We start from the raw sequence: 23,174 nt of genomic DNA on the forward strand, positions 1-23,174 counted from the left end.
TGGTTATGTTGGTCATGAATGGTCTCCCTCATTAGAGATGAATTGCCCAAATTTGGTCGTCTTGAAGCAGATTAGAAGCAAGAGGAAATGGATGAAAATATCATCATGAAGAAGGTCATGTTCTTTCCGGTCAAACATCTAAAACGGAAGGAAGAGAAAGGAGAAAAGGAAATTTCAAGAGGAATAGAAATAGGAATTCAGAATCAGCCCCTCTGAAAAAGAAGGATCTCTCTAGAATTATGTTTCAGGTATGACTAGTATGTTCCCTTTCCCAGAGATTGTTTAACTAGACCAAAACATCAAGTTGTTACAGCAAAAGTTAATGAGGCTTTGCCTAGTAAAGAATCTAGTGACAATTCAGAGGGAGTTTTGTTTATCTCATCCCTTCCAAGCCACATTCCAACTAATAGTAATACTCTGTTGACTGATAGTAGTGCTTCGCATCATATTACTGGATACTGAGAGCATCCTTCTAACTTGGTGGAAAAAGATACTCATTTGCAAGTAATAATTGGTGATGATGCTTGTTATTCACTGAAAGGTGTTAGGACTATCTCTTTTCATCTAGATTTAGGCATCCCTCTTCATTTGAGCAATGTCTTGTTTGTTCCACGAATCAAGAGAAATTTGAATTCAATTTCAGCATTGGAGGACAAACAGTATCAAAATGCATTTGTTGAAGGCAAAATGCTCACATGGAAGAAAAACTCTAGTATTAAGACAGCTTGTGAAATTGGTATTCGTCAAGAGAGTCTATATACACTTTATGTTGATCCTATTCAAGCTCGAGTACATGATTCAATCAGTACAAGTGAGTTGTGGCATAGAACATTTGCTCACTTAAATTTCAGAACTTTTTCTTCCATGGAGTTGGTTGTTGGTCTTCAAAACCTTAATCAAGAACATGATAGATTTGCAAAGGTTGTGCTCTCCATAAGAATGTAAAAAAGTTTATATCTGAGTCATTCTGATTTATGTGGACCTATGTCTATTGCATCTTTGAACGTTTTTTGGTACTAACAGGTCTTTTTTTATGATTTGTCTCTAAAGATCTGGGTTTATTTCCAAAGTTACCCCAGTACTGGGGTACGTCAGCACGACGGGACATCGGAACGAGTTTCTGGGACAGGGGGAAAATGGGCCTCATTTTCGGGACGGCGGGGGGACGGCCAAGGGACAGTGACAAGGGGGAGGACGGAGCAGGGAGGAGTATTGTATAGTATACATTTAGAACTTGAAATGCTTGTTATGAAATGATGTTTCAGTGGAACATACCAAACTAAAATACTTGGACATAGCCAAATTGCAACATGAACTAGAACCATTGAACATTCAACATAGTAACATATTACATACCCAATAGTAACATTCAAAAAACATAAGTCAAATAGAAATCTAAGTCCCCATACTAGCGGCAGCATGGTTGCGGAATGGCGGAGGTGGGGGTGCTTGGGTACGTGAGTACCCAGTGCGAGGACATCTTAGGGACGGGTACTGCGAGGTTTAAGTAGTTCAAAGCTCAACTTGAAAATGTCTGAAAAAGGTATCAAAGTTTTAAAGATCAAATAATGGAGAGGAATATACTTTTGGAGTCCTTAAAAAATTCTGTAATAAAGCAGGGATCAAGAGGGACTTCTTTGTTCCATTTAACTCACAACAAAATGGAGTTAAAGAAAAAAAGAATGGATTCATTGTTGAGGTAGTGAAAGCTATGGTTCATGATCAAAATCTGCAGACATTTCCTTGGAAAGAACCTTGCAGAACAGTTGTTTATGTTCAGAATCAACGTCCACATCAAATTTTGGACAATATAACTCCTGAAGGGACCCTTATAGGTATTAAAATTGAAGTTAGTCATTTCAGAATTTTTGGGGCTTTTTCTATTCGTGTGCCTAAAGATAAGAGATCTAAATTAGAACCTTCAGGCAAGTAAGGGATTTTTGTTGGTTACGATGAATCTTCTAAGGCCTACAAGATTTACATTCCAAGAGAAAAACAGATTGAAATTAGCAAGGACATATCACTTGAAGAAGTACCTTCCAAAAGATCAAAAGGGTCTTCAATGGAGATAGATAAAGAAGGACAAGAGACATCTCAAGATATGGACATTGCTGCTACTGATTCCCCTTCTGAGATTTGGAGGGCATCTACTGAATTAGAAGGATATTTTGATCCAATTGATCCCATAGAACCAACCAATGGACCACACAATGTTTCATTATAAAGAAAGAGGCCTTAGAGTGCTAGACATACTATGCAGGAGGTTGAAAAGTTTACAGCTCTTCATGGCACTTTTAGAGACAAGTATGGAGAGATGTTATGACGGAACTATCATCAAGAATGATGTTTAAGATGCTGTTCCTAGGCCTAAAGAAAAATCAGTTGTATCTTCTAAGTGGTTGTTCAAAATCAAGCATGCAATTGATGGAAGTATTGAAATATACAAAGCAAGATTTGTGGCAAGAGGTTTCTCTAAAAAGGAAGTTACAGATTATGAGGAGACATTTCTTCATGTAGCTCGGTATACTTCTTACCAGACTATCCTTGCTATTCAATACTTAGACACTGGAACTTGCATCAAATGGTGTAAAAACTACATTTCTTAATGGTGTGATTGAAGAAGAGGTTTCTATTGAGCAGCCAAATGGTTTTCAGATTCATTAGAAGGAATCTCTTGTATGCAGATTGAAAAAGGTCTTGTATGGCCTTAAGCAAGCACCAAGTGCATGGTATGAGAGGATTCAACATTACTTATTGAGCTTAGGATTCTCCAAAAATGTTGATCCAAATCTTTCCTATAGAGTAATCGATGACAAAGCCTTGATTTTAGTTATTTATGTTGATTTATTTTTTGATGACAAAGCATGTAAACTGGCTCGACAGAAAGGTCTCGATGAGACACTCCAAGTTAAGCACTAAAAAACCATGAATATTGAACCTACTGACTTACTAAAAATAGTAAGTGTCTAGAAACCCAACTAAAACAACCTCGATGGTCAATAACTAGAACTGCCTAGGCCAAAACTCGATCTAATCCCAAAGAAAAACTTGGTTAACCCACGGGACCATGGCAAAATAGGCTAAACGCACAAGAAAATTCATTGGCCTAGAAAAGGGGACAAGACAGTCCTCTCTTCCCAAAGATTGGATCTACATCTGTAAGTTGGAATCAAATGCATGGATCTCAGATCCACCTCATAGTTGATGATTTGCCCATCTGTTGTGATATACTAGTGCAAACATCTTGTAATGTCCCTGTTTTTGGCCAATTTGTACGGTTGATAGAGTTAGCTCATCATAGCAACCCTCGTGAGTTGACAGAGCATTTTGGGGGTCTTAGTTATGGATTTACTATTTTTAGTAAGTCTATTTTTAGTACTTGCTATTTTTGGCAGTGCAGTAGGTGGCTTGGCAGTTGGTCGTCACCTACGGTTAATCAGGTTATAATTGCATAAGCTCTAATTTTATTATTATTCATTGAGTTGCATTACAATAATAATGTTTATATTATTATAATAATGACTTTAAGAGATATTTCCAAAAAGCAAGTTGGAAAGTTTCTAGTGTTGAGTTCTTTTGGGAAACTTCCACATTTTCTAAAGTGGAGTTTTATGGAAACTTTTGCCAATGAAAGCTTATAAATGAGAGCTCATTTATTGGGAAAGGCACACTTGAATATATATTTGTTTTTGTTGCCTTTGTGACTTTTTCCTAGGTTCTAAACTATATGCCCTTGCTGATGTATAAAGGTTTGAAAATTCTTTTGCAATTTAGCTGCTGAGGTATAGCTAAGTTCGCCCAACTTCTCTACTGTTCATCACTGTAGCTGAGAAGTGTTTTTTCATTCCACTGCTAAAGTATAGTGGATTTGATATTTGTTGGATTCTCTTATTGTGTTCACTGTGGCTAAGGAGACGAACATCTTGGAGGTTAATTAATTGCTGATGTTGGCAATTGAAGAAAGATTGATTTGTTTATAGTGACAGCTGAAAAGTGTCATTCTGGAAATATGTGTGGTATTGAATAGCAAATTGGATACTTAATTTCAGGTTGGACACGTGTGACGGCTTGCAAAGGGACGAGTATACATCTTGCAAATAATGTGAGTGATCCTATGCAACGTAATTGACATCAGATGTCAATTCCTCCTGCTGCCATTTTGGTTTGGGACTGGAATTCATCAATTTGGGTATTGAACATGAAGTATGTGGCCTGTGTTCAATTCTAGTGCCCTATTGTTACATGTTTAAGGTCTGCAATCTTTGGTTAATGCCCTGTGATCAATTGCTGAAGCCTGCATTTGGGGTCTAGAGGCCAGTATTCATCCAATTGAGGCCTGTGTTCGCCTCTTAACAGGCTGCGATTGCATTACAGAGGCTTGCTATTTGATTAAAAGAGAGCTGGATATTCCTTTGACATTGCCAGGTTATTTGTTTCTTTTAATAATTAAGTTGTAATCTGCAAATTGTTTATTTCAATAAAGCCAGTGAGGAAGTTGGAGTTTGCATTATCATTGAGCCAGTATAGAAATCATTAGCAGAGCTGAAAGAATGAATTTGCAAAGATTATTGTGATAATTTCCAAGACTATCTGAACTTTTCAGAATTTGAATTACTAAGTTGTTATTTCAGTATTTTGACTTTCACAGCTGGGGGCTTAATTATTACAATAAAAGCAATCAAAGAAATGTCAAGCAAATATAGAGTAAAAGAGAATTGGAGTATTAAAGAGCAGTAACCAGATGGGGTTTTTGCACATCTACAACCCCAGAGTCATGAAGCAATTCATCAAGAACCAAAATACCAATCAACTGAATGTCAAGATCCCAAAATACCTTAGGTGCATACTTAGTTGGGGCAATCTGACATGCATTGCTATCATAAAAGAAAATTCACTCTATCTAACTAAGTACCTCACTCCATCTGTAACTACATACTAATCCAATATCAAGAAATCACTCCTCCAAACTCCCTGATCCATAAACACCCATGTGAATGCTCCCCCTGGATCCCAAGTAAAGACCAGTGTGATATCCCTGATATTACAACCAACTCTTGTATTACTTGTGCCCATGAAAAATCCAATTTTCATATAGCATTTGAAATCATATTCAATGAGTTAAATGATGTAAAGTTTCTGCAAATTTTGTACTAAATAATTCAGACTTGTATAATATCCTTGGTTGTTGAAAATGAACTTCTTAATATTATGAAGTAGGGAGGAGTTGTTTTATTCTGAACTGAATGTTATTTATCTCTACAATAAATTTGAATTGGTATTATTGCTCGAGGGAGCAGACTTGTAATTATTGTGTCCTCAAACTGCGATAATTCCTACCCTATCTATCAAGACCAAAAGGCATGTCCCTTAAAAGGAACATGACCCTATCTAGGTCAGTCAAACATCTCTTTTAGAAATTGGCGCCTAGAAGGAAGTAAGACAAGGTTAACTAACATAACCATTAGTTATGATTAGTATACAATGTAATCTCTACCCAAAGATCACCGCCCATTCTAGTGTCAAGACTGATGTATATATATGCCATCTATGATATAACAAGTGAAGATAAAGGTGTGGTCTGCACTTTCTCAGACCAGTATAATTATCAATGTTAATATTTAACACTCCCTCTTAACTTGATAATCATACTGAAAGATAACATATCTAGCATCATCAATTACGATGAATAAGCACAGATTGATACTCTATATCTATCTGAATCTTCTTGAGAAAATGACATCACATGATACTGAGTCATATAACCATCTTGTGATATGACTCATCACTTATACTAGCGATCTCAGTATTGCATATAGTGCAATACACAGTATAAAATCCGAAGAATGATTAAATTCTTCATTTATCCAGGTTGTGACTGATAGGAACTGGTAATCGTATATCACAACTTGATCTTGAGTTAAGATCTACCAGAAAACAAGATAAAGTCTGAAGAATAAATTCTTCCTTTATCCAAGTTGTGATTAATAGGCATAGAAATGCTTATATCACAAATGATCTTGAACTCGCCTAGATCTAACAGTAGTTCCTTACTGTTCAATACATTATCTGAGGGATCGTCATCTCTCATAATGTCTTTTATACAAGTATTTATTATCTCAGAGATCGTCACCTCTTAAATAATGAATACAGATGGTGGAGCCCATAACAGCCAATAGCTTGAAAAATAAAATTATTTTATTAACAATTTAAAGAATACAAATGGATTATAATTCAACCATACCAAGTCTTCTCCTGAAGTGATCTATCTTCACTCTAGGTAGAGGTTTGGTAAGTATGTCTGTTGTCTGATCTGCAGTGCAAATGTATTCTAATTTTACATTATTTCCTGTCTACCATATATCTTACATAATGATAAGGAATTTCGATATGCTTTGACCTATCATGAAAATCTGGATTCACCGAAAGCTTGATGGAACTCTGATTATCACAATGAATAATCGTAAGATTCATGGCTTTCCCAAATAATCCCACAAGTAACTTCCTTAGCAAAACTGCTTCTCAAGAGGCCATCATTGATGCAATGTATTTGGCTTCTGTGGAGCTTTGAGCTACTGAAGATTGCTTTCTACATATCCAAGATATCATAGCTGATCCTAAACTGAAACAGCATCCTAAAGCACTTTTTTTGTCTTTAACACTTCCACCCCAATCTGAGTCGGTGAATCCATGTAAATCTAAATCAACTTTCTCATCTTTGAGCCCAAAATTAAGAGTACCTTGTAAGTATCTCATAATGTGTTTAACTGCAACTAGGTGAATCTCCTTTGGCTCACACATAAACTGACTTAAGGCATTAACAACAAAGCAAATATCAAGTCTTGTATTTACCAAGTACATAAGGGACCCAATCGTGTGTCTGTAGAGAGTAGAATCTATGGAAGGTGATTATGTTGTTGCTTCTTTAAGTTTATGTAGATTAGTCTCCATTGAAGAAGACATAGACTTGCAATTCCACATTCTAAATCTCTTCAAAATATCTGATCTATACTTCCCTTCATTAAGTATAATGCTGTCAGAACTCTGTCATACTTCCAGTCCTAGGAAGTAATGAAGAGTCCCAAGTCTTTCATCTCGAATTCTCTAATTAGATCTTTCTTGCATTGATGTATGAGATGATAATCACCTGTTATTAGTAAATCATCAACATACAGTATGAGAATTACCATATCATCTTTATCTCTTTTATTATATTAATTTGGATCGGCTTCATTTTTGGAGAATCCTAAGCCAATGAGATACTTATCAATTCTTTCATACCAAGCCCTTGGAGCCTGCTTAAGCCCATAGAGAGCTTTCTTGAGCTTGCAAACAAAAACGTTAATATCATGATTTTCAAATCCTTTAGGTTGCTCCAAATAAACTTCTTCTGTAATATTTCCATTTAGGAATGTTGTTTTTACATCCATCTAATGTACTTTCCATCCCTTCGATGTTGCAATGGCTAGGACTACTCTTACAAAAGTCTATCTAGCAACAGGAGCAAAAGTTTCTTCATAATCAATCCCTTCTTTCTGAGAGAATCCTCTGGCTACAAATCTAGCTTTATATTTCTCAATACTACCATCAGCAACATGCTTTATTTTAAATATCCACTTGGAAAAAACAACAGATTTTCCTTTTGGTCTTCGAACAATTTCTCAAACATCATTCTTCATAATAGATTGGTATTCTTTTGTCACAGCTTCTTTCCAAGTTGTATGTTTAATAGCATCTGAAGGATTGGTTGGTTTTGTTTTGGACAAATTATTCATGTTTGTTGTATAACTAGAAAATCTTTTGGGTCTTTTTCTTTCTCTGACTGTTCTAGAGGGTGCAGCAAAGTCTTGTGCTTCCTCAACTGTTTTAATGGCCCAAAGTGGTCTTTTTTTTTAATTTTGAGTTTCTCCAAGATTTAGATTTTGAATTTCATCTTCAATTTCTTCTATGTTCTCCCTCTAAGACTCAAACTCAGTATTTCTTTCAGAACTAGGTAAAAGGAGAAGGTTCTTTAAAACTTAGGGCTATTTTGAATGCTAGATCTTCTTCAAAAATTACATCCCAACTAAGTTCAATTATTTTCTATCCAGGTATGAAAATCCTATATGCTTTGGATGTTTCACCATACCTTACAAAAATACCTTTCCTCCCAGAGGGTTCTAACTTAGTTCTCTTTTCTTTTGGAACATGGATACATACGGGACAACCAAAAATCCTACGATGACTTATATTGGGTTTAACCTTATTAAAGACTTCTTCAAGAGTTTTATCTCCAAGGTAAGAGTGAGGGCTTCTATTTATCCTAAGATGACTTATATTGGATTTAATCTTAGTAAAGACTTCTTCAAAAGTTTTATCTCTAAGGTAAGAGTGAGGGCTTCTGTTTTGAATATAGACAGCAGTACAAGAGGCTTCTGCCCAAAGATAATATTCTAGATTTTGATCAAATATCATAGCTCTAGCAACTTCTATAATTGTTCTATTCTTTCTTTCCACTACCTTGTTTTGTTTTGAGTTATAAGGAACGGTGTACTACCTCTTAATTCCTGTTTCTTTACAAAACCTTTTAAACAACTCTAAAGTGTATTCTCCTCCATTATCAGTTCTAAGAGTTTTAATTTTATGTCCTAATAAGTTTTCAGTGAATGTTTTGAATTCTTTAAATCTCTTTAGGATTTCCTCTGATTCTTTGCACTTTAAGAAGTAAATCCATGCTTTCCTAGAGAAGTCATCTATGAACAAAATATAGTACCAGAATCCTCCAAGAGAAGGAACAGAGATAGGTCCACATAAATCTAAATGAATTAATTCCAAAACATTATTTGTTTTTCTAGTGCTATCATAAAATGGACTTTTTGTGTTCTTACCTAGAGCGCACCCTCTGCATATGCTTGAGTGGTCTTTATTTAATTTAGGTAAACCAGTAACCATCTTCTCCATAGTTGATAAGGTTTTGAAATTTAGATGTCTTGATCTTCTGTGCCATATTTCATTTATGTTTGCAGCTTCATGAATTAAGGGTTGAATAGGTCGACTAAATTCTGAATTTAATTCATACAAATATCTTTTTCTCTGACCAATCAACTTCACTTTTTTTATTGAGGAGTTCTTTGCGCAAGTTATTACTTTACCGTCCATGAATGCAACATTAGGTCCACTATCTTCAAGTGTTGTAACTAAGATTAAATTTATTTTTATTCTTGGTACGTAGAGGACTCTTTTGAGGAAAAGAGAATTTCCTGATTTTAGTTTCAAGCTGCAGTTTCCAATTCTTTCGACGGAATGTGTTGAATTATCACCAATTGTAACTTCACCATTAACCTTTTTTGATATACAGTCTAGTATTTCTTTGTATCTTGTTATATGTCTAGAAGATTCACTATCAATTACCCATGCTTTACTTGAGATTTCATTTGATAATGACGAATACAATACACGATCTTTGGGATCACAATTATCTTCTTTCCTTGTAACTTTTTTACAGTTCACTTGTGGTTTAGAATTCTCAAGACAATTAGATCTGTAGTGTCCAAACTTTTCACATCTGAAACACATTATTTTAGATAGATCTTTCTTGGGTTTGTCATTCTTTTGATTTCCCTTTTTCTTCTTCAAATGCTTCTTCTTGCCTTTATAGGAGTTTGTAATAAAAACATGAAGTTCTTCATCTTTTGTTTTCAATTTCCCTCCTTTCTTTAGCTTTTTAGATTCCTCTTGAAGACAATCTCCCTTAAGTCTGTTGAAGTCGGAAAGTTTATCTCTAGTACTTATACCTTGTGCAAAAGTTTCCCATGAATCTGGTAATCCATCTATAGCCATCAGCGTTAATTCCGTGTCACTAATGATGGTTCTTATACTTAAAAGTTCATCTCTTATGCTGGCAACCCTTAGGAAATAAGAATTCATTGATTCTCCTTTCTTTATTTGTATGTGATTTAGTTGTCTTTCCAGTGCGAGAACTCTAGTTGCATTGTTGACCTCATATGCATTTAGTAGTGCATTCATCATAGCAAACGATGTTTGATGTTTTGTAAGCATGAGTATGATATCATTTTTCACTCCATCTAATATGATTTGAATGGTCCTATTTCCTTTGATCCATAAAGATTTCTGAGGTTCAACTGTAGGTTATCTGGATGCTGATTCAACAAATTGTTTTACATCATTTTCTTCAAGAATCATCATGGTTCTGAATTTCCAGACATCAAAGTGTTATTTCCCATCAAACTTGTCCTCGGGTCTGATTGTGTATGCCATTGAAGATAGGAGAATGATGCTAGATATATTTACGGTCTGATTACTTAATTTGCAGAGCCTAGGTTCGACTAACAGAGCTCTGATACCATGTAAAGTTTCTGCAAATTCTGTACTAAATAATTCAGACTTGTATAATATCCTTGGTTGCTGAAAATGAACTTTTTAACATTTTGAAGTATGGAGGACTTGTCAACTTTTATTCTGAACTGAATGTTATTTATCTCTGCAATAAATTCTAATTGGTATTATTTCTTGAGGGAGCAGACTTGTAATTATTGTGCGTCCTCAAACTGCAATAATTCCTACCCTATATCAAGACCAAAGGGCATGTCCCTTAAAGGGACATGACCCTATCTAGGTCGGTCAAACATCTCTTGTAGAAATCGGCGCCTAGAAGGAAGTAACACAAGGTTAACTAACATAACCATTAGTTATGATTAGTATACAATGTAATCTCTGCCCAAAGATCGCCACCCATTCTAGTGTCAAGACTGATGTATATATATGCCATCTATGATATAATAGGTGAAGATAAAGGTGCGGTCTGCACTTTCTCAGGCCAGTATAATTATCAATGGTAATATTTAACAAATGACAACTTGATCTACACTTCTTCCTTAATGGCAATCAATTTAAGCAATGTGTAAGACTATGTTACACATCAGATTTTAGGAGTTGATGCATCAAGATTTGCCACTTGAGGAATTGGATTCCACCATTTGATGTGGCAAGATGTCACTTGAGAGGGCGGATTCCACTGGTTCATAAGGCATCATCAAAGCAAGCACATCAGACATCAATGAAGCAAAGATAACTTAGAAAATCAGACCCTTATGACAGAACAAAATCAAAAATTTGTATCCAAGTGTCAACTTGGTTTAGCAACCTTCAGCATAGGGATAAAATCAGACTTTCACTGTACATGGCAAAGCAAAATTCAAAACTTGGCTATTTGGTACAATCAATTAGAGATCATCTTTGCAAGTGCATAAATGCTGTTCAGATTTGAAGCCTTCATAGGACAGGTCGAGTTTGACATCTTCTTCTGGCATGGAAGGCCTCATGTGTTGAAGGTTAGCCACATGAAAGGGTGGATTCCACCGCTCAATGCGGCAGGGTGTGTTTACCAATTTATAAAAATTAAGTCAAACCCAATCGACTTCAATGCCTTGAATGCAATTGATTGACCTCAAGCCCAACACTTGATCATTGCCACTCCATTTCCAAGCTTAGTCAAACTTTGAAATCTCAAAGTGCATACACATCTTTCTCATCAATTTGAATTTACCATAAAAAATCCACTTTGTCTTGCTGTTGATGACCTAATTCTAGTTGCAAGACTCGGATCTGCAATGTATAAGCCTGATTTCATTAACTGGATCAGATCATGAGTCCTTTCTTTGCACCAATTTAGGAATACTTCAAACTTGCTTCCAAATGTAAGTGTTGCCTTCTCTGAAAGTCAAATGATCAGTGAAAATCTCTGTGCTGCTGTAGGAGAAACTCAAACTGCATGGAAAAGAAATTCAGTTTGTCTTTTATGTTTTGATCTGCACCTCTTTACAAACTTGATTCGCCAAATATAGCCTACTGCTGCTTGAACTTGGCCTGCCTGCTACAAATCTATCTGCTGTTGATTGATATTGCTCATGAGTTGTGTGCTGAAGTGATTTCAACACCCGACTTATATATGCCTTGATGCCAAACAGTGTGTCTCTTACTTTGGCTGACATAGGCTCCTCCTATTTAATCATGGCCCTTCATTAATCATAGCAAGTCATCCCATATTAAATACTAGTCTTCCATTAATTAATGTTATTCCTTGGCATATAATGATTTAAACTCTCTCAAGGCCGGCTTACTTCACCTCCATCAAAATAGGATGACTTCTAAGGCAAATCAGAGATCAAGGGTTGCCGTGGCAAGTACCATAAGACTGTCTTGAGAAACACCATGTCATGAGACAAGTTGCCTTTAGGTTTTCAGATATTCAAGCCTGATGTGGCGAGTCAAAATGATTTGCGGAAATTACATGTTGATATGGCAATGCCATGCGAAAATCTTGCCTCCATGTAGCAAGTGACTTGCGAAATTCACATGCTTATGCCTCAAGGTGCTTGCGGAGATTCAAGTAGCAGGTCGTGATTTAAAGGCTTATGTGGCAGGGATGTTTGAGAATGGTTTCAGATTCATAGGAGTTATAACAGAGATTTTCGAGTCTGGAAGATCCTAAAGAAATTCAGAATCATCCAAATTGCAGTAATCAGCCATCAGTATTTTTTCAGATTAAAACTTCATGTCTACTTCTTTGCATCTTTCTCTCAATCCTTTTACACTACTTAATTCATGCCATCATAAATTTCCTAACTTTATATTCCATGTCCTTGACTAGTTTCAACCAACTTTCAATCACATCCCTCACTGACTTGACTCCCTAGTGCACCAATGTTGCTCAAACTCAACTAGAATTCTTGAAAATTGTCACTGAATTAAGGCAACCTGGGACAGCTATCATATTGCCAAGTGAGAAGAGCAGGTCCCCATTTGCAATGGGGTGATGGTCTGAAAACCTAACAACAATACCCACACGTTAAAAAATAAGAGTGATCACATCCGTGAAGAAAGATACAGTAAACACAATGCAATTCAATAATTTTCGTTAAGTTTCCATTAAAAAAACGAAGTAGAGAGGGTACAAATGTACATTGACTTTAGAAAGGATAGATGAACTTTTGCTTTTATCCATACAACTTGACCAGCTATTCATTTCCTTATTTTACTGTCAATAACCCCATGTCCCCGGGCGGCTGCTTAAGTGCAATTTGTGCTTAAATTTAAGCAGCCAGAGTGTTCCCATGCCATTTTACAACTCTTGGAAAAGGATAATTTGGAATCTATCCCTACTTTCTAGGGAGCAGCCACCACTTAAAATATAAACTTAACCATTGAAAAAAAGTGAGGGCTAGAATAAGCAGCCACTGCTTATAGAGAAAAATGACATGTGGCTCCATAGAATGGTTTCCCTCTCCTTTATTGCCTCCTATTTTTCCTAAAAATATTTATCCACACTATTGATTATTAAAATTCCAATTTAACATTCTATCTTAAATGGCTGCTAAGAAATAAGCAGCTAAAATCAACAATCACAGGGCCATCAGGTCTAGGAATTGTTGCTAAAAATGTTGAGCAGCGAGTGCTAGCCAAAATAACTTTAACAGCCACATGGGGACCTGCCCTAAGAAGTAAATGAGAACAAATAACCACCCCAAAATGACAGTCTACATGATACCACATGTAGCAATGTCTAGAGTGATTTAGACAGATTTAGAAGATAATTTCATTGTTATATACAGAGATAATATGATTGAAGGATAGTGATCGATGAAAGAGACTTGAGAATGGAGAAGGAAAAGATACAGTAAACACAATGCAATACAATAATTTTCGTAAGTTTCCATTAAAACAGCAAAGTAAAGAGGGTACACATATAAATTGAATTTATAAAGGATAGATGACCTTTTGCTTTTATCCATACAACTGGACCAGCTATTCATTTCCTTATTTTACTGTCAATAAGCCAGGTAAATGACAACAAATAATCACCCCAAAATGATGGTTTACATGATACCACATGTAGCAATGTCTAGAGAGATTTAGACAGATTTAGAAGATAATTTCATTCTTATACACATTGCAACAAAGATAATATGATTGAAGGATAGTGATAGATGAAAAAGACTCGTGAATAGAGAAGGAAAAGACAGCAGAAGAATCTAGATTAGAAAAGGCAAAAACAGCAGCAGAATTGTGTAGCAAAAGCTCTACCTTAAGTGGAAAAAGACAGCTTTAAGATATTCTAGATTAGAAAAATACCTTTGTGTACCTCCCAATCCAAGCTCCTTTATTTTTTCAGCAAGTGGCATCACAGGTTCAGTAACAATATAAATGGTAGGTCGGATAGTTGAGCCTTCAACATTTTCCACCTCTGCACTATGCAAAAATGACAGTACATTGGGATGCCGAACCTGTTGAAAATCAGAATTCCTCTCTGTAAGAATGTGTCTAAGAACCCAATAATGATTGTAAAATCAGACCAGACTGAAGACAAAGCATTTTTTAGGCTATGTTATGGGTACAGAGAAACCTATAAATGTCAATGCCAAACATAGAGAATATTACATATGAACATTAAAATAAAATCCTAAAAATTACACAAACCTGTTGACTACGATTACAATTTGTGATTAAAGAGTTTTTATGTAAAATAGGAATTTTAAACTTCAAATCCCTAACTTGTTCCACATTCGAAGGGAATGATTGCCAATGCACGTTCAAAGTTTATTATTATTAGTATTATCTGTGAATGCACTTCTACATCAATCCGCCTGATTCGTATGCGTGCGGCAATATATACTTGATCAGCCTTCCACTTTGAATAAGATCCTTTAATAGAAATCATTTATGCTATGGTGGTTGTCCATCCATTGAAACAAAGTTCCCAACATTGCACCGGAAGCATGGATGCTGGCAAATATAGTGAAAACAGCCTGAACTGACGAGTATATTTGTTGTAAGTTTCTAAACCTTTTTCCACAAGCATGTTATGAAACTATAGTTTGTTTAGGTGGCCTGCTAAAACAAAGTGCCCATGTGCTTTATCGGTGCTTACACAATGAATTCAATATGGTCATCGTGTTCTTACCACCATAATGTTAACTTGAATAGATACAATAATACAAATCATTGCCTTGGAAAGTCAAAGCGATCTCTGAGTGCAAACTACTTCAGCAATAAAGGAAATGATTCCTAAATACTGCCATGACAAGATCAAACTGCACTATCACTTTTTTTTTTGTGTCGACACTTGTGGCACTTGGCATAGTGACTTTCAACTACAACACTTTTTAGTAAATGCTTCTATGCACCATGTCATCGCTGTGATTATCTTATTCAAATCAATTTCTTGATTTCTTCATTGTCTTAAAAATCTTCTGCAAATTAATTGATTGCACCCAGCACCATAGATGATGTAAATTTTTATGCATAAGACAAATTAAGTTGCCACCATAATATATTTAAACAATAATGTCGGCATTCATTATTAATCTTTGTATTCACAAAGTTACAGTATTGACTTAATCATTATCATTATCACTCCTCCTTTACAATGATTATTGTCGCCTATCATAATTTTGATGTATCTGGATCTCTGTTAACCTCAATTTGAATAGGCAATCGCCATGGTGGATGTAGATTAGGAAGTCACTATATCGCAGTCCTGTAATGGGATGCACTGTTGTAAAGGACTAATCAATTTTGTTTGTATCAAGGAATTGATTGTGTGTTGTGTCTCCTGTTGTCCTACATTTTGTCACCACAAAATGTAGGTAACAGTATGAAACTTTTTCAAATTAGTTTCGCATTTCTCTGAGTTTATTTCATTATTTAATTGGTTAGTATTGATCAACCAATCGGTACCAATTGATACAATGAATCTTTTTATTGAAGGCCTTCGTCAAGTCTTTTTTGTTTTGCTTTTTGTCGAGCCTTTGCTTGATTTTTGAAGCCTTCAAAGTCCGTTTTTTGCTTTTGAGTTTGCGTTTGTTTGTTTTTAGTCCTTTGGTTTTGCTCATGTTATGCCTTTCGATCTCCCTTTCGATTCGGTCTAACCTAAAAGTCAATCGAAGTTGTCAGTCAAGAGATATGGTCATTTTAGTGCCTCAAAAGTGGACATTTTAAGTGCAACAGCACGAATTAAAAAAATGATGTTATATTTTCATTTTGACATTCACTTTTTGAAAATATAACATTTTACTCACTTTTTGTTATGTTTTGAAGTTACTTTTCATTTAAATTTATAACTTAAAGTGACTATAGTGCACTTTATGTTATAATTTTAAGTTGAGTTACTTTTTAATTTTTCACTTAAAGTGACTATAGAACTATATAGTTACTTTTTAAATTTTTTATTTTTAAATCAAATACTTATATAAATGTCACTTTAATATAATGTTTATGTATTATATTGATTAATATGATGCATAAATGTTATTTTTGACCCATATTGTTGACATTTTTATAAAAATAAGTGAAATACATAACTTAAATGCCTCAAAGTGGACTTTTTATGTGCAAATGCATATAAAAATCTATAAAAAGTGGAAACTTTTCATGCTATTGCACCTAAAAATTCACTTTGAGGATACTTTTCATGCCATTACATCAAAAGCTTGTAAAAGTGGACCTTTTTGATGCAATGACATGAAAATTTGAGTTTTTATGCTTGTGCATCAAAAAGGTGAGACATTTTAAAATATCACATTTTAAAATATGCAATGAGTCTCAAAAAGTGAGATTATGTCTTAAGAAATATTTTAAAACATTTAATGGACTCTAAAAGGTCCTCTTTTGCCTTCCAACATGTTTTAAAATATGTAATGAACATAAAAATGTCCTATTATGGGAAGAAAACATGTTCTTGCTCCAAAAACCTCCTATTTTGATCATAACTTTTAATTTTCTCCATGGATTTGGATGAAATCAGTTGCATTCAAAACGTTTTGGAGAGGTGATCATTTTGCCCTCATCAAAAATCAGTTTATTGCACCTAAAAATGTATTCAAAACTCCCAAGCTAGGGCACAATTTTGCAAAAAATCCATAAATCTTCAAATTTGGAACATGTTTTTGTTTGGAATCAAATCGTTTTGACCTTATATGCTGATTCCATTACATTGTGATCATTATTTTGGTGTTAAAACACCAAATCGTTTTTTCTTGGAGAAACACGTTTTTGCTTATAATGCCCGGAAAATTGGGGTTTTAATCCACTTTTATGTGTTTTAAAGCAACTTTTTTGCATTTGGATCCATGTATATCCATTTGGGGAAGTCGTTTTTGCATTCACAAGTCAAAAATGACTCAAAAACATGCAGTTTTTGGCCACGTTTTTGCAAAAACGGCCCAGATTTTTTAATAAAAAAGTCATGTTTTTGTTCAAAAAACTTAAAAAATTGCATTTTCAACCCATACATTTGATCAAAAGGGATTATTTTTGAGTTTTAAATGCATGATATGCTTTTGGAAACCATTTATTTGGCACTTTCATGTCAAATCCGACCATTGAATGTCCATTACATACAAGTGCAGAAAAAGTCAAAAGGTTGTTTGAAAATCCGAATTTAAGGGAGAATTGGTCTTAAGACTATAAAACTTGCTATTTTAGCTCTTTCTCCTTCATTTTTGGCACTTAATCTTCATGTAAGTGGACCTCTTTTTTAATGCATTTTAATTCATGCTTATCTTTGCTGATTTTATGCATGAAATCGTTGAATGGACGCCATTTGTAAGAATCTTTGCCTTAGAAAGTGCATTTTTCCTTTAAATATGAATTTCTCCTTCATTTTGATGTTTTTGGTTCTTCCCCAAGTTCCAAATTCTAATTTCATCTTTGGAGTACATTGCATCTTGGCATGTTTTGAGTTGTTTTCAAAGGTATGTTGTTTTTCTTTTGTTTTGGTTTTGTGTGCTTGTTGCCGGTTTTTCTCCATTTTGGAGAAGTTGCAAGTTTTTTCCCAAAAACTTGTTTTTCCTTCACTACATGCGAAAGCATTATCTTTTCATTTTTCACATTCCATTTCCATGTCATTATATCTCACATCTCATCCGACAAATGTGATTACATGTTTTTCACCATCATTCGCCATTCACACATGCATGTAATCCCATTTTCCATTTTCGTTTTCATCCATCTCATTTTTCGCTTTCATTCGCACAACACGATTACACAAAATGTCTTAAGTGTAATTGCATCTAAAAGGTCCAATTTTGACTAAAAGTCACTTTTTGAAAAGTCAAAAAGATGTCATTTTCTCCTCTCCATATGCATTCACACCTCCATGAGCAAATACATGTTTCCATATCTTTCCATGTTTTCCATCTTAGCCTTCATCCGCATATGCATGTAAAGCGTATCTTTCACTCACACTTGCATCTCATTTCACCCTCCACCTTCCATTACATGCTGCATTTACATATAATCCATTTTCCGTGCAGTGACATCTTGAAAGCCCAAGTCACTTTTTGAAAATCGGCAAACTCCATTTACACGCATTCCCATGCACCAAGCACTTTACTTTTCTTTTCTTTTTTTAAAGGAGTTAAAGGTGATAATGGAGAGTTGTTCCAAGTGTACATCCGAACATCGTCAAGAAGGTTTTCAAAGTGTCAAAGACTCTAGTTTGTGCTGATCTACAAAGGAGAATCACGACAACTTGAGCGAGAAAAGATGAATCACATCAAGTTTCCACATGATAATGGACAATTCATCAAAGAGAGCTAGAGGTTATCAAAAGACGCAACACTATGGTTATCAACATGAATGCAGCAGTACAAGAACTCCCAATCCTGTTATCATCTGGGATTGCATCGTCAAGTACAAGGCCTTTCAAAATTGTTCTTTTCTCTTCCGTCTTCTTTCTTTTTCTTTCATATTTGTAGTTGGAGAAGATGCATTACATGAAAAAGTGTAATTACATGTAATGCGAGTTACATGTGTATGTAAAAGATGTAATGCGAGTTGCATGTGCAGTTGCATGTAACCTTTTAGTTTCTGTAGTTAGACTTAAGTCAAAGTTGGTTGAGTTGCTCCCACTTTTTCCTCCCCCTTTTTCTCAACTTTTTTGCCTATATAAAGGAGTGCCCCCCTCATTGTATCATCATCATTATCTTTATGCAAGAGATCTCTGGAGAAATTGTGCCAACAAAACTTTGTTTGTGTAGCACTATTTTGAGAGAAAGTGAATACAAAGGAGCATTTGAGACTTAACTTTGATTAAGTGAGATTGTTATTTGTGTGAATTGTAAGCTTTGTCTATAATTCATTCAAGTTACCTTTGATTCGTACTATCTTTTGTCATTGATATTGTATCTTGTGATTAATAGAAAAGAGTTAAGAAACAATTGAAGCCCGAGCTTTGACCAGGAGCAATTGTGAAAATCCATAGCTAGAAGCTTTGTCTGTAGCTTGTATTTTCATCTTGATTCACAAAATAGTTAGATTGTTCTTATTTTTAGGAGTCTTTGTGCCCTAATTGTAGAGATTTTACTATATAGAAGTACAACAGGACTTAGAGCCAAATTGGTACGTTTTGGCTAGCCTTTGAGTTAGTTAAAATTTATCGGTATCACTATTTCCAACTCGTGATAGAAGTGTAATTAGAGATTCACCTTGCCCATTATTCGCCTTACGAATAAGTGGATCCTTTCTTGAAAGTTAAGAAGAAAGGATAATAGTAGCACCCAGTTTATAAATTTCTCAATTTTTTGCTTACCTTGAGTTGATCCAAGGAACAGTGAGAAGGGGGAGCCTTCCCTTTAAGGTAGGAGAGACTCTGTCTCACACGCTGTGGCTGGTCATCCTATTTTGCGACTGAATTTTTACCCAAAACTGTCGGTTGCAAAATATCCACCCAACATCTCCCTTTGAGTTCATTTTGTGTCCATGCATGCTCCAGATATCGAACAATGTCCTCAATGTTTGCCACATTATTTTTAGAAAGACAAACCTCTAATATCTACAATTTTCTGAAGACATGACTCTGGTGTATCCAAAGTTACTTACCGAAATCAAGCATTGAATGATATCATTATCAAAATCAAATGTTCTGAAAACCCCACAACAGATATTCTTAATGAGATGGCAGTTCAATATTTACACTTGAGCCCTCGTCCATAGATGTGCATCTCTTTATTTGTCTAAACCAATGAATCATTAGAGCCAATATAGAAATTGAATTTAAATAGACAGGAATATTATTTCCCATTATAATATGGGAACTGAATCGCAGGAACCAGCACCACTACATAGGCAGGGAAAAGCAATTTGTCTTTAGGATCTCCCTTTAAGCAGTAAAGCTTTCTTCAAAGAATACTGGCTCTGATACCGAGTTAATGAGATTCAATATTATAAATATTGAATAACGAGGTATAACTGCAGAACTCAATGTAAAGCAGAGCATTCATGAATTGCAATGCTCTCTTGCTTGGCCAAATATGACCGTATGTAAGGTTTGAATAGACTATGTCTTCCGTGGATGTGTCTCCTCAAAGAGGAAACACGTCCACTCAAGACATGTAACATCCTCCCTAACAGCAATTTATTTATACAACTAACTGATTACCAATCGGTATCAATTATTATTAGTTTGAACTTAATCAAATCTCACAAGGTCGCTGATCTCCAAGGGAATTAAATCAGACTTCGATCTGATTACATATATGCAAATGAGCCGATCATGATCCTAGTTCGATCAATATATGAACATGAAATGTCAATGAATAAATCTGTATGAACAGATTGATGATATACTCGGATAAAATTGCAGATTTAGTGGATGACAAATAATTGATCTGTACTCTAATGTATGTGTGTATGTGTTAAAATAGGCTAAGTTATATTGGTATGTATGCATGTACACACTTGATCATTTGACACATGTGAAAACTGAAAATTTGACCACACTTCCAAAGTTGATTGGAAACATAACTTTCCGATCTTAGTATACCCTTAAATTTCATGTATGAGGTTGTGTAATTCCTAATACTAATGCTGATGACAGCCTGTTTAGCATTATCATATGGTAGCTCAACTTGGCTCAACATCCCTTAGACTAATAACTATATATTTTTTGGGACTTGAGAATTTTAAAATCCATTTTCCAGAGCATAGTTTGTGATTCATGACTAATGCGATGAGGGTGTGGAGATTCATATATATGCTACCCCTTTTTCGTTTCATTTTTGGGATCATAGATGGGATTAAATTTGCAAAATTTCCTTTGTTCAAGACTTCTAGTTTTATGTCTTTGTGCTTTTTGCACTGCGCTTGAATTGTCAAAATATTCAATATTCAGGTTCCTGTGCAAATAATCAAATCATTCTACTCCTCAAATGTAGGATCGTAACAATTGTACTGCAAAAATATTTGATATCAAGGTTAAAAGGTATTTCCTATTCAAAAGTATATCCATTTTCTGGTCTATTCTGATTAAGATGAGTTAGATCATAAAAGTTGTTGATTTCAGATGGTCTCAAGTTCTCAACCTTGTTAGTGAAATCCATACCAGGTGTCCTTTATCCTATCACAACACCTCTTAAACCATTTGAAGGATGTTCCTTCAAAATGCAAGTAAATTATTTTGTTAAGTTTTGCAGTCATCTTGGTAATTTTGCATATCTTCTTTAGCAGTATTTAGTTGTGAGCTCTTGACATAACTTTGTTCGCTGCAGCTACTTGATTGATATTGCATGCATGCAGGTTTTTAATTGATCAACATTTCTCAAATATTTAACAATTGTGATAGGAGATAAGGTCCAAAAAAATGCTCTGCAACTTGCAGGCCTGGTATGTGCAGTGATTCAAAGTTTGAGGAGGCCTTCCTGAGGGCAAAGGGCCATCCTCCACTTGGTCTCACATTCCTGTAAAGCATTAATTGATGCCCTGCTTTTTCAATGAGAGACAAACACAAAAATGGTATTTCTCAAGAAATACCGAAAGAAAACCATCACCAGCCAGTTGACTCATTGGAGCATAACAAAACCTTCGCCCAGGCGCTCTGAAACGATGCGGAGATCCCAGATGGAGCGAGGTTCAAACTCTGTGCAAGGAATGATGGAGGTGGAGAATGCGACGCTTGAGATTCAGGTAAGAATACCCATCCCTCTACTTATGTTCTTGTGCCTAGCAACCAAATGGCCAAAGCCATTGATTGGGAGATCGATAGACTTAGAACTACCGCAGTTTCTCTTGCCGTTCAAGATATTAACAAATTACCAACCAGAACCTACCTAAATGAATGGCTCCATAACCACTGGAGCAAGAAATTAGGTCGCCATTTTTCTTTTCTTAGGATGATGCAAAAAGGGTTATTCCTTATTTTTTTCGATAACCCTAATTCCCAAAATATTGTTCTTGAAAAGCAATACTGGAAAATTGGTTCATCCAATTTCAGAATTATCTCTTGGTCAAATCTCAGGGTTAACTTAATCCAGTCCCGAACAAAAACAAATCTAAGGAAGATCTGGAGGGCCCAAAAGAACCAAGAGCAAATCTCTCAATTCCGCTATACTTGTTTGGCTTTTCTAATCTTGTCCTCTTTACCTTTGACCTTCCCCTCTAAAATGGATTTCAAACTCTACAAGTCCGTTCTAAAGCATTTCAAACACCAAAACAAGCTCATTCTAGCTCATTTCTATTATAGAAGACAAATACCATTCCAAGAAGGGAACTAAAGATTGATCTACCATTCCAAGAAGGGAGCTAAAGATTGATCTTTGAATGTTGTACAACAGTTTCTTGTCAATTCCTACATATTCGTTAATGATTAATGTCCATTAGCTGCCAGCAAACATTTTAATTTCTTTCATTATTTTTCCTCTACTTCTGTTTTACAAACATGGAACATACACTTTAAATTTTTTCTTTCATTTTTCCTAGAAATGTATCATTAAGCTTTATATTTTATTTAAAAACATGTTTCATATATCTATTTGTTGTTTTTTGGTTTTTTTTTTGCTTTCAATTTGCTCTTTCTAAAATTTCCTGCAATATGAATTAGAAAAGCAGCTAGTTGAATTCAAAACAAAGAGGTCAAACTAGAAAAAAAATCATTGAAGCCCGTAAATGGTTCATGACTCAAGACAGGGGTGCTCATTGCTTCTAATGGGTGGAAAACCATTAAAACTCAGCCCTTGACCAATGTCATTTAAATGTAGAAACATGGGTAGGTGACGGAAAGCTATTTTTTTGCTAATGGTCTCATCACAGCCATTGAGGAGGGGAGACCAAGTATAGATGTTCAAATTATCATGGTCAGGATAAAAATTTCTAGATTCAATAGGGATGTTGGTTGAAAGATGTTC

The 23,174-nt window shown here is 35.1% G+C and overlaps 1 protein-coding gene across 1 annotated transcript in view; it reads right to left on the minus strand.

Moving 5' to 3' along the window:
• CTEXP (kinase family with ARM repeat domain-containing protein) overlaps positions 1 to 23,174 on the minus strand; it is a 191,363-nt gene that overhangs the window by 150,937 nt on the left and 17,252 nt on the right. The window contains exon 3 of the mRNA XM_089792423.1: positions 14,128 to 14,279. Within this exon, the coding sequence (XP_089648549.1) occupies positions 14,128 to 14,279 (152 nt within the window). The remainder of the gene's footprint in view (positions 1 to 14,127; positions 14,280 to 23,174) is intronic.

The sequence above is a fragment of the Cupressus sempervirens genome, chromosome 7, assembly GCF_028749045.1.
Source record: "Cupressus sempervirens isolate cs-2001-9-10 chromosome 7, ASM2874904v1, whole genome shotgun sequence".
Classification (NCBI taxonomy): domain Eukaryota; kingdom Viridiplantae; phylum Streptophyta; class Pinopsida; order Cupressales; family Cupressaceae; genus Cupressus; species Cupressus sempervirens.